At 31.7% G+C, this 13,435-nt stretch overlaps 1 protein-coding gene across 1 annotated transcript in view; it reads right to left on the bottom strand.

The window, feature by feature from the left end:
- The window catches only part of Smp_134430 (putative tolloid), a gene marked incomplete at both ends in the record, with an annotated part of 101,137 nt that overhangs the window by 49,092 nt on the left and 38,610 nt on the right, over positions 1-13,435 (bottom strand). Inside the window, 4 exons of the mRNA XM_018800143.1 lie at positions 592-852; positions 2,611-2,756; positions 4,269-4,389; positions 5,394-5,785. Coding sequence (XP_018653986.1) covers positions 592-852; positions 2,611-2,756; positions 4,269-4,389; positions 5,394-5,785 — 920 coding nt within the window. The remainder of the gene's footprint in view (positions 1-591; positions 853-2,610; positions 2,757-4,268; positions 4,390-5,393; positions 5,786-13,435) is intronic.

A 13,435-nucleotide genomic window follows, 5' to 3' on the forward strand; every position in this document is an offset into this window, starting at 1 on the left:
GATCAGTTATTACATTGTTGTTTAGGAACTTCTTAGTAGCTCTAACTCATGACACAATACATGATGCACATCATAACCTTTAGATGTCACGCCCGATGTTATGTCGTCATTTTTATATACTTTCAATATATTTCACTCTTCATGTCCATAGTTATAACAGCTGATGAAGTGAACAGTTGAATCAGCTAAAATGACAAAAAATCCTACAACATAGAGGTAATGGTCACCATGAACTGGTAACAGATCATAAATCATTGCAGATTGTAGAGCAATTTATAGTTGTTTACTTTTATTCCTAAATCCCTTGGAAGCGGGCAATTTCAAATTTACGTGACATAAAACTAAGTAGTTTGAGATCCCTCACACAGTAATGGAAAACAAAGTCAGATAATTATAATAATGTGATTTCTAATATAAAAATAGAAATTGTCTCATAGTAGGACAAAGCAGTTATCCACCCATCTTCACTTTGTAGTGGTTGGTTCGCATTTTGTTAGTCCATGATGCAAACTAGTTTTAGACTAGACGATCTCCACAGAATACCCACTTCAACAGAAATAACGACATGTTATCATAAATTTAAATAATTACCTGGACATAAATAGAGTTTATTTGTTTGTCGAATATCACCAGGACTTAATTGAATACGTTGACCAATAGGTGGTCGTGGACAACAAGCTTTTGGTCTGATTGTTTCATCTTTATTCGCTTTAGCAAATGTTCCTTTAGCGTAATGCATAATAGAACTATAGTCATATGGTTCACCAAGAGAGTTCACTTCACCTGGATCCATTTTTTTAAAATTAAAATCTTGTCCTTCAACAACATTATCGAGTAGAATATCTACATGTTCTGTAAATAAATGTAGGAAGAAATATTTTTTATAATTTTAAAGAATTATTGAAGCTTAAATTTAAAGAATGCAAATTCTTGTGTTAGTAAATTATCTAAAGGTATTAGATAACAAATTATGTTCGATCTACTGATACCTGACTCAAACATTATTCATCGGTTTCAGCCTGATTCCGCAACTCGTTCAGCATGTAGAGGGTTTCAATATTAGGTTCCAAGCCACATTGTTATACATGAGAATTAGTGACAGTACTCAGTTGCCCTGACAAAAGTAGTTGAAGTTAGGCCCGAAACTCCAACTCAGCTGTCGGAAGTCGTATAAAGTTTGCAGCAAACAGGGACATGAATAAAACAGTAAGATTGTAAAAAAAAATTTGAAACACTAAATTAGATAAATAAATACAGACTAATGAGATAGCCTACTTACAGAGTAGGATGAAGGAAGAAGAAATCGATATTTTTTTACATTGATTTCCAGCACAGTCATTCAACTTGAATCTATAGAAGCTTTCGTTTTCATTTACCACGACTACAGTTTTTCAACCCAACGATACAAACAGTCAACGACCTAAATGCATTGTGTTTAACACTAGTTTTACCATCTTGAAACTTGCATTTGACAATGATATACATAATTTACCACTGGTAAACCCATTTCATAATTTTTTGATGGAAAATCGAACAAACTATTTTTTAAGCAGGAAGAATAGTGAATAGCCTATATTACATATTCTTTATTCAGAGTCTTTAAGAAGTATCTTCATTATTGATCAGACTATTGTTGCTTAATCCAAGCATTTATAAAAGTGGCCACTTATGTCAAATCGGGCGTCATTTGGAACGAATTTCGAAGTGTCACTCTATCTATCGTACGGAGCTGAAATTTGGAGAACTTTTACAATCATCATCAAAAAGTACAGGTATTTATAAACAACTGTCTATGCAAGATGCGCCAGATCCGTCGCATACTACCAGCAATAACACGCTGTGTCAGAGGATAAATTAGCTTCCAGCTGAAGAGGAAATTCGGAAAGAATGCTGGAGGTGGATAGGACACATACTGCGGAAATCTTCAAACGGCATCACGAGCCAAGCCCTAACTTGGAATCCTCAAGGTTAGGGGGAAAAAGGCAGACTAAAGAACACAGTACTCTGGGAACTGGAGGCAGGCATCGAAAGAACGAATACGACTTTGAAACAGTTGGAAAGGAGAATTCAGAACAGAATTGGTTGGAGAACCCTGGTAGACGGCCTATGCTCTCACAAAGGGTGACAAGTGTAAGTAAGTAAACCCTATATTTAGTAGTTAACTCTTGTAAAACAGTTTTTTGTTTTTTGTAACAGAATATACTGCAAACTTATTAACACCACTTCTTTGGAGAACTGGTGGCTTTTGATATCCTCAAATTGGTAAGTGAATACTAACCAAAACAATATGGTATTTTCTATTGTAGGTCACAATTAAAAATTTGGCATTTAAGAATTTTTAAACATCTGATCTATTGTGGATTTATTTATATTTAGAATGTACAATTAGTCTAAAACAACAAACTGGAACCCGTACGAAACCACAGAAATACCACCCTTAAGTGAAAACGAAGTCAATCAGTATTAAATTATGGATCAAAATCACTGATAAAATCTAATGATTTATCTTTGTGATAGTTTCATGCGTAGAAATTAATAAATACTAGATATAGTGGAAATAAAACACTCAAGGTTATGTTGGTGATCGCTGTATTTGAAGACTTGACTTACCATCTCGATCAGGTCTAGTGTGTTCATGCCAAAATCCAATCACATGACCAAGTTCATGAATTACGATCCCTTTCTTGTCGCAATTTTTTCCGATTGATATAGCTTGTGGTTCATCTTCACTACGTCGTCCGACGTATGAACAACATCTATTATTTTTCGAAAATTATAAACAATAATGAATACTTTAGCAGAAATAAAATTAACAGTATCTACCTAAAGAAATTCAGAATCGTGAATGCGCACTGCTGAGGAGTCACATACTAGGATGAAACAGCCGTCCAGTACTTCCGGTTTTCAGTGGTGATCTAGCCCAGATTGACCCGTGAATTCAACTAGTTTATATCTTGAAGCTAAAATTGTTATGTTACGTTACTGGTTATTAGTAAGTAGTATGATACATTTGTTTTTATTTTGTCAAATCTAGAATGGTATATCATCAAGTAAGGAAAGTTAACTTTCTTTTCGTAAGACTTTAGTTCGATGTTCATAGTCGTATCCTAATAGACTAAATCTTCCAAATCATTGAAGTTAGTGTTCATAGATCAGAAAACTGATCATACAAACGGTGAACGCTTGCGTAATTATGAACAAGAAGTAGAAAATTATTCTGTTATTGCACTCTATTTGTAATGAGACTAATGATTCCCATGAACAATAGTTATCATAGACAAGTTACGAAAGGAGAAGCTTTTACAACAAATTTCCGGCCTCCAAGCCAAATATGTTCTTCTACATACTAAATTAATTAGCATCTTCAAAAAGCAGCATATCTATACCACTCACTATGAAAATAAATTAGTTCAGTGATTCGTAGGAACTAAATAAACTTGAAAATCAGAAAGGACTATACAGTTATTTTTGTTATGGTTTGGAACTCCTTTGGTGGTGAACATCAACGACTCCAATACCTTCAGGCCTCACAATATTACCTAATGGTTTATACTCCAAAACTTCGGTAAACCGAAGATTTATAACAAAGGTAACCTAATGCAATCGCAGATATTACTATCAATATAATGAAACAATCGATGATCACTACTCTTTACTAAAAATTCTGAAATTTCTCTTTTTTAGTCAACAGTGCAAAATTGTTTTCATTTGATACAGACATAATTCGTATACTTAGTATCTGACCTCACAATGTGGTAACATTAGTATGGATTAATTGTTCAACTTGATCACTTATCAACTTGATCCAATAAATTAACCTACATCGTAACCTTATACCCAAAAAATCACACCATGTTGATATTTAAAGTTGGTTATTTTCATTTGGAATTTTGCATAACTGAACAGCAAATGTGAACAGGAAACATTAATGTTTTGAAGAAGCGGAACTAGTAAATACATAATCTAATTAAAACTTCAGTAGATCGATATTGCTTCAGCCAAAAACAGTGTCCTTCAAAATAATTATAAAGTTCATAAAGTAATTACTTCTTCAATATTATCTACATAATTATATCATGGATGCATAATTTATGGAAACCAATTTGTAAGAGTACAAAATTTGCCTTGAACAACTTAGATAAAATATTAATTCACAAACGGTTGCATTTGTCGAACTGTTCACCAAAATCTTCAATTTCTGAAGCTATAAACGCATAAATAAATTGACTTTCAAATCTGAATCACTTTCTCGCTATCTAAACACTCACCCACATGCCTTTTCAGTGAAGATTATGTAGGATCTGTGATGTGGTTGCCTTTCAACAAAGCTAAGACAGGTATAATTTTCCCAATGTCGCATAGCTTTCATAATCGTAGCTTTAGTTTCACCTAAAAAGCAAATAAATTAAAAGAATTTCAGGACAGCATCCATAACGATTTTATAGGATTTAAGTTTCATCAATCTTTTTAGTGCATCTACGGTTTATTCGTCAAAACCAAACGTAGATAGTTAAAAGATAGAAGTCATCCACCTCAAAAACTGGAATTGAATTAAACGTTATAACTGTTTCTAGCTTCCCAAAACATTTTGCTTATTGATGTTTGGCTACTTTCAATAGTTATAAGTAGTGCAAATAACATAACGAAATTCAATGGATATATTTCTGCATCTGCAAATTGAATTAACTATTCAGGTAATAATGTAAAGTCGAGTATACCCTCTGCTACATATTCAAATAGTGAATTCCTCACGGAGGACAGACAAATCAGTAAGTATTTGAACTATTCAGTAGCTGTTCAGTAATACTACTTCCACTACATATGAACTGGGTGAAGCCATCTGTAGAAGTATCGAGGTATCATCTCAAACATTACTACTACCTACTAGTGACAGAGCATAATATTAAACAACTAAATTTCATGAATTATTTCCTACATTTGAATGGTACACACTATTTCCACTTCAGCTGATTAAATAATGAAATAGTTCTTTTAAATCAGTAGCCTGTGATTCAAAAAATCGTAGGTTTGATATATTTGAAATACTAAGGCTAGCTGAAATTCATGAGCTCAGTTGGTGGATTTAAATCTTCAAAGTGCTTGACATGATCAGAAATAAAAATATTTGTCTAAATCATCCCGGTTTAATAAAAAATCACTGAGAATTTGCTAGTAACATGAGCTTAACCAGTAACAATTAGTATTATAATACGCTTTATTCGAACGAACAAACTATGCTACTCTTTCAATTGATTTTTCAACCCATAGATTCTCCCCTGTCAGTTGCTCACTTGTAACCTTGGACTTGTTTTATATATGTATGTATAATAGTGCTTATGTGTTTATTTTCTTCCTTTATTTCTTAAATAACTTATAAAAACTGAATCACTTACTTGAAAAATTTGCTTGTATTATGTATGGAATAACTCCGTTTGTCCATGTTCTTGAAACATAAGCTGTAGCTGCTCTTTTAGACCTTCTTTTACTTTGAGAAAACTCTTTCCTTTTTCTTTGTTCAGGAGTAAACATTAATATGTCAGCCTTCTGTTGATATGATTTATTTAACTGAATAAATGCTTGTGTTTCAGCCTTAAGTTGGTTATATCTTCGACGTTTAAGTAATTCATTCCTCCTTCTCTGCCACCTTTGTCCAAACTTATTCGATTGGTCCCTTCGTCTACTTGTTAGATTTTTGAGTTTGCGTGGGAGATTTCTGTCTGCCATATCTTTGTAACTTCGAATATGCTTTTGTTTCAAATGACGTGAGTTACCAGCTAAATGAGTGCTGAATATTAAAAAAAGTGTTAAAGATGTATAAAGGATATGTTTGCAATGACGTTTCTTATATACGTTCCGTTTACAATTTTCCAAAAGGACATGATCACTACTAAAATTTCTCTAGAACAAATAATAGAAATTTTTTGTTTCAAATGTCAGGAAACCTGCTCGTGGAAATTCAGTTTAGATTAAATCAAGTCGAATTTCTAGAAAGGAACGTATCAACTTTTTTATTAATAGGATAGTGAAAAAAGGAAGATGAAACAATTAACACAAAATTGACGTTACTTACAGTCAAGAAAGTAAGCCAATCGAAAATCATCATGTTTTCGATATTAAATGTGGTTACAAGCATAAATCTGATTTGACGAATTACAAAGAAAATCAAACGGTATCTAAAACTTCCTTATATACAAGAAAGTGAACCAACGTAATACTTGCATGAAATATCTTGTTTTAACTCTATATTTTGCAAAGTACCATTGAGAGTTTGGTGATCTATACGAATGCATGGAAATTTTGTTAGTATTCAGTCTTGTTCTAAGAAATTACCTCCACAGAATATTCAGAAAAAAAAGGAATATTTAAATGAACAGTTGTTGTTTTTCAGTAATTTCATCAGGTTGTTCAATTATGAATCCGCAATTGTTTTGTTGTAATGCTCAAAACAAGTTACATATGAATAATTAAACTGAACAATGTTATATGTTAAAAATCGTAAACTTTTGCATCATTTAGGGTTTAAATACATCTAGAATATGTCGACTGTAAACTTAAATACATCATTTCGGAAAAGTCGCCGGGAAACCGACTGTAAATTATTGAGTTCCAAGCAATATAGTAAAATAAACCATCTGAATAAAATGTCTGATAGTTAAGTTATAGTAAACAGTTGTTCACATAAACATTCTTTATTATAATTATCCATTTTTATAACTTCGTTTCTGTAAACATGTATACTTGGTATTACCTATTAAGCCGTTAAATCTTAATATATTTAACAATGACTAAGCCATTTGATAATAAAATCTAATTACTGATCTTTCATTTCATTCAAAAGACACCAGGTATCGACTGAATAAACATTTATAGTACAGTGCTTTAAGAATTTAAACCAAGTCTTAACTTCCCTTTCGTCTTGTTAAAATTGTATGGATTCAGATCGGTTCTAATATAACTCGTAGTTTAACAACCATTTCGAAAGAGGTAGCTTTACCGATGGATATGAAAATAGATTTCTATATTTTAACATAATTTAGGGACAAATATATGTATGAAGAGGTAGGATATGAACATATCAACAATCAAACTCAAGAAACCAGATACACAACTTCGTGGACTTTTTTAAGTAGGACAGAAATCTTATACTTTGGATTAATTGCATTATAAAGTTTTGTTATTTTTACAAACAAATGTACAAGATATTCTAGTGGACTTATTTAATATAAAATACCATCAACAATATTCTTATTTCTGTAGGATAATCATTTGACATATATGTATTTCATCATTATGTAAGCAGAACGGTAATGCAGTGTCGTCTTATACTATAGGTGTTAGCAAAATAGATGTCTTAAGAAAATCATTATATCTTTGAAAACTGTCTTTGTATAGTATTTTGCTAAAGATTTATATAAAGTTCTAAGGAGAATTGTAGACTTAAAAGGTGTATCAATCAAAACTTTGATTTGTTTTTTAGGGATTTTACCTACTGTCCTCTATTTTGTCATATAATCCATCCACTATAAATTTAAAAAGGATATCAGATGTCGAGATTTTTTTCTACTTTTTCTATACTTGTCAACTGAACTAAAGCAGCTTCCTGCATTTATTGATTAGTTGGAATCAAGTTTGTGGTGGATAAAAACGTACAGCGAATGCTATATGATAAAATAAACTGCATTCAGTCATTTTCAGAAATGGATTACAGTCATATTATCAAATAAAAATGTGGACATATTTCATGTATTTTATTTTCTCTGAAGATGAAGCTTACGATAAATTGCCAAATATCAAGAATTCCAATTTATGTTCACCAGAATATCACATATATATATCATTATTTTGATGAAAACATATATTAGTTATTTGTGAACGTTTGCATTATGGTTGAACTATGAGGTAATATAAGCAAAGATGGACAGTGTCTAACAGTAGAATCCACGACGCGCTTTTCGTTCTATTTGGGACTCGTCAGATGAATGTACCTGCATCTGAGTTGATGTTCACTCCGGGAGTCGAACCCAGTACCGTTCACCTCAAACGCTATCGCGTTATCCTCTCAGCTACTGAGTCCTGATAGTCACTTGCTTGTGCAATGAGGTGAAGTTTGAATTCACTTAGTATTGTTTGTTTTAATCTTCCCATTGATGTTTAGGACTGTAATTGATCAGTCTCTTGTTGGCATATGTGCATACTGTGCGTATTGCCTCGATATAGCCTTAACGCACAAGCATTATAAGCAAAGATGATGCTTGTGAATGCTTCTGAACTATGGCTATATCGAGGCAATACGCATAGTATGCACATATGCCAATAACACACTGGTAAAAAAATAAAGCACCGAAAGCCTAAAAATCAAGTGAATTTAAATTCCTAACCTTAATGAAAACAAAATATAACTTGCACACTGTGCAGTGGCCGGTTTGTTTTGAATATACAAGAGTCATACATACTTCGTTTATTGAACATTGATGACTCTTTATTATATAATAGACAAGTTGACCGTTAGTTTAAATACCAGTTTAACTTTTTTTCTGGTCAAATTGATTACATGCCATTTTAATGATAACATCCTAGTCACATGTAAAGTTAAAAAAAGAATCCAATTTTTAGTAAAATGATTTTCTATGATCGTACAACCCTACCAGATATTTCAATTATTAATTTGAATTATATCTACGTAATTTTTAACTGTTGAATACTGATTATGATTATTTGACATTTGAAAAGAAAGAATAAACTTTAACTTTATTGAATCAGATCCCAGATTTCGTTCTCTATAACCTATTTCCTTTTTTATTTCTTTCTTCTTCCCCTTCTTCTCCCTCTCCCTCGTGTTTTCAACTGTCCTTTGTTTGAATGTATACGCATGTCATTGTGTGTATATGTACATATGGAATTTACGTATACAGGATTTTTAGTGTTTTTTTTATCATTTCTTTCAATTTCCAAAAATGAGATACTTTTCAGATTTTTCCATATTGTGTGGATTCTCAGTGTTATCGTGATGAAAAAACAAAATGTAATGTTACATGACATCACTAATCTAAATAAAGAGAACTCATTTTTCGCTATACTTTATCTCTCTCCTACTTCCATTTCTGTTGCTGTTCTCGTGACTGCTATTGACTTCAGTTCACTCAATAGACTCCTGGTCCTTTATTACCGAAAAATTGACATAGACGATTAATATATAAACGTATTTGAATCTATTAATGATATTTGGTTTCAATTTGAGTATGCTGGTATCTTGCAGGTTTAGTAAAGCAAAAAATTTATGCATTAGTAGGATAAACGATGTCATTGCTGTATTGCATCCCAACTAGGATTATGAATGGTAAATTTTGAGAACTATTTATGGACCAATATGATATGTATATTTCCTATTGTATAATTGTTAAGTAGCTAAACTATGTATATTCATGTTCATCTTATTAAAAGCTTTATTTTGACTCATAGACTATTATCATACGATTTACCATTCTTGAGTTATCTCTAATCCATTAATTACTGTTCTCTCTGTTCACAGCCACATTTGGCCAAATCTTGTACAAATGTGATTTTTTATTTTATGGTACGATATGGTCTGTTTAGTTTGTATATAAACCCGGTATGATCGAAATATATGATTCATATCACAAAGGCTGAGATTGGTGTTCTAAACTTAACAGGGAGGGATAGGCAGGGAGAAGTTCCGATAAAGACTCTAGACTGCTCAAGCGGTTTTACGTGTCATTCGTCCGGTCGATAAGTCACTGTTCTCTAATTGGCAGTATCATTACATCATATATTGGCAAGGGCACAAGGCCATAAGATATAATAAATGATGGTCACAGTTCTTTTTTCTATTAGGGGTTATAATAAGGTCAATAAAAATAGATTAATTAAAATATTTCTTGGGAGCTATGTCAACATTAAAATAGTTGCCATGATCCAAACCATTACCATTCCTAAAATTCTATTCTAGTTGTAATGTGTATATTCTGTTTCGCTCAGTTTAATTATAAAGTTTCTAGAATACTTAAATTACCAGTATTGTTTGTCGTTTATTCTGATTTTATTTAAGTTTCTTTTTTCTAGATTTATATATGAAAATAATTAGAGAAAGAGATTTAACTTTTACAGATTGTAATTCAGATGAACATTTTGTTATTGCTGTCAGTGTTCAATAAAGCTCCTTTAAATGAAACAAAAATAAAAGTACAATTTTACAAAAAATATATATATATACAACTTAAGGAACACGTAAACGTTAGGACATGATGGCAAAAAATGTTTATCCACTATTGGTCTACTTAATATTCAATAATAAAGTCATCTATTTGTCATAGTGATTAAAAAAACAATCGAGATTTTGATTATTTTTTTCAAATTTGTGTTGGTCAAGTAGACACAAGCCTACATTATATGATGAAAAATATAGTGGTTATCTATCATTCTATGAATTAGAAACAGAATTATTACTTTATTAGAATCTGTTTTGTTCTGATCAATTTTTAATTTATAGATATCTTTTAATTAATGTAACTTATTGCACAATATTGGGATACAGTAAACTTTATTCTGAATTTATGTTCTTACTGTACCCTTAAGTTGTACAAGCCCAACTGTATTTTACTGCTGTCCTATTTGATTTTCAAGGCCTGTCTTCTCATTTCTTTATGTAAGTCAAACCATATATTTTCATTTTACTGAAAAATTTATACAGGTTGCTTGCAATTGATGTGATCCAAACGGAACGAAATGGTATTTGTGTTGTTTTGTTCAAGGTCATGTTCGTTCACTTTTCAAATTATTTACATTAACTATGTGTAAAACATTGATCAGAAGGGGGTTTTGTGGGGATTTCAGTAATTTTATATAGTTGAGATCATGAATCAATTGGTTAGACCACCATGGAAAACCTGTAAGCACTGGACGGCCGTTTCGTCCTATTGTGGGATGCGCACTGCGCACTGAGCTAACGATTTTCACTTGAAATTTACACAATTCTAAGATTATCTAAATACTAAGAACTACTTTATTCACCAATCAATGAAGCTACATGGTTGTTACTTGATTATTGTATAACCGTAGTGAACTCCAACTCAGGTGAGGAAAAACAATTTACTTATTAATTGTAAACTTGCAGAGTGGTTTCATAATATATGAAAACCATACATTAAATACATCATTTGCACATCTCTCGACAGTTGTCCTCTACATATTTCATGATTTCATGATTCCGATCCTGTCGTTATTTTAATTGCTCACTGTTTCCTTTCCTGTTCTCTTCAACTCAATCTCGTGCTGGTAGACATTAACACTTCCAATTGCTGCTACATAATACTTATATCTGTCAGCATAAGTAGCAAGTACCATATGACAATATATAGATTTTGTTTGGCTACTTAACTGATTGTTTAGGAATAAAAAGGATTCGAACTCGAAATTATCTGGAAGAGCAAGAGTCAAGTATGTTTTACAATAAACAGAATAATGTTAACTGAATATTTGAACCAATCAGCAATTTTAATACATTGTTTTTAAAATAGGCGTATTTATCAAAATTGTTGTCTGATTCAGTTAATCATTTTAACATTTTCTCGTGAATCATTTGTTCTATGTCAAAGCACATATTTTCATAGGACACAGTTAATGGTCAATAATTTGAAAGTTCCAACCTTACTTTACCTATTGATCGGCGTCTAAATTGCTAGAGTATTATTTACTACGGGATTCTCAGTAGTAGATATTTTGTCATTTACATTAACAGACCAAACTATGAAGAGAAATCATTAAGTTAGAAATGTTGTCCGGAATTCCACATGAGCGCTGGCTACCAACGCTCTCATTCTAATTCATTGAACTATACACTTCAGACCACAGTTATGCATGAAATTCGGAAAAAAAGATAAAGCTATCACAAATGTCAGTAAATATAGGTATTTTAACGACAAATTAATCAGAAATATGTGATACATTAGCGCAATAGATTTCGAACAACCTGACCGCACATTTTTTATGACATTGACATATATATAATGTTTAAAGGTTAAACTAGACAAATTTGAAGGTTAGAGGAAAGGAAAGTAATAAAGAAGAGAATGTAAATCACAACACTTAGGAAAATAAACCGATATTACTAGGGTGGATTTAGTGTAGGCACAAATGGCTATGATAATACAGTTAAAGCTTCAAAAACCCAAGTAATCATCCTAGCTAGCTCCTATGCAAAATCAGAAAAGCCGAGTTAAGATAAATCTCACGAATTGTTTCAACCAAGCGTTTGACAATGGATGAAAATAGGTATTTATCGTTTATTGTTTATGGGTCATTTGAGGCCATTCGACGTTTTAGATATTTTGGTACATATTCAGCAAGATAGCGGTTATTCTTCCCCATCTACTTGTGTCCTTGTACTTACTTATTTAATTCAGCAATCACACTGGGCTGTGACGCGATTGGTTATATATATATATATATATATATATATATATATATATATATTCTTGGTCCATTGTTGATGAAAACCCATTCAAACTGCTAAAACATCTTTAAGTCGAAAATTGGGATGAGGTTTAAGTCATTGTTAAATTACGAAAGAAAAATCTTCAAGAACTACTGTTAAACTCATTTACGTCATGATAAATATCCTGGAGAAAGATATTCTGAACAAAAAACGAAAGAATTATATCCGGGAGTGATATCTGTATTTAAGTTAGTGTATAATATTTGAATTAAGTGTGAAGACGAATACTGAATTTCCTTGAATGTACCAGACAAAACAGTAAAAACGACTTTCTGTTCTCAAGTATACACAACTGAACGAACCCCAGTCATAAATTTATTCTACATATTTATACCATACCAGTATTGCGACCTTTAAAATACTCCGCATTTGCGGCTATACACTCGTGATATATCATTAAAAAATGTCTCTAGAATCTTCCAAGCTCTTCAGTTGTATTATTGTATCACAAAGGTTTCTTAACCCAAAACATTAAGCTACAATAATGTGTACATACATGTCAACGATCATCATAGATATACACCATCATTGCAGTTTTCACGGTAACTACCATTATCCATTTAACAACAGCTGTACATTTCCATGCATTACCTTCGTGACTAGTAATCGAAATATAATTAAATTTTTAAGAGCTTTACGGTAAAATTCGTTGTAGCTCAGAGCATTTGTTAGGTAGTCTATTTTTCAGCAAAAGATTACAGATGATGAGAGATGTCATTTCGAAACCTTCTCCGTTGAAAAAAAAATCAATTTATTCACACAACGAACTAACATACATTTAAACATACCCATTCAACATAATTTTAAGAGGAATCAGTATTTCAGCTCAATTCGAAAATCACGATGTATAGTGAAGTAGATTCGATGTCCATAGTTAATGATGGACTATAAATGGTCTGAACAATGCATCAAGTTAAAATTAAT

Source organism: Schistosoma mansoni, chromosome W (assembly GCF_000237925.1).
Source record: "Schistosoma mansoni strain Puerto Rico chromosome W, complete genome".
In the NCBI taxonomy this organism is placed as follows: Eukaryota; Metazoa; Platyhelminthes; class Trematoda; order Strigeidida; family Schistosomatidae; genus Schistosoma; species Schistosoma mansoni.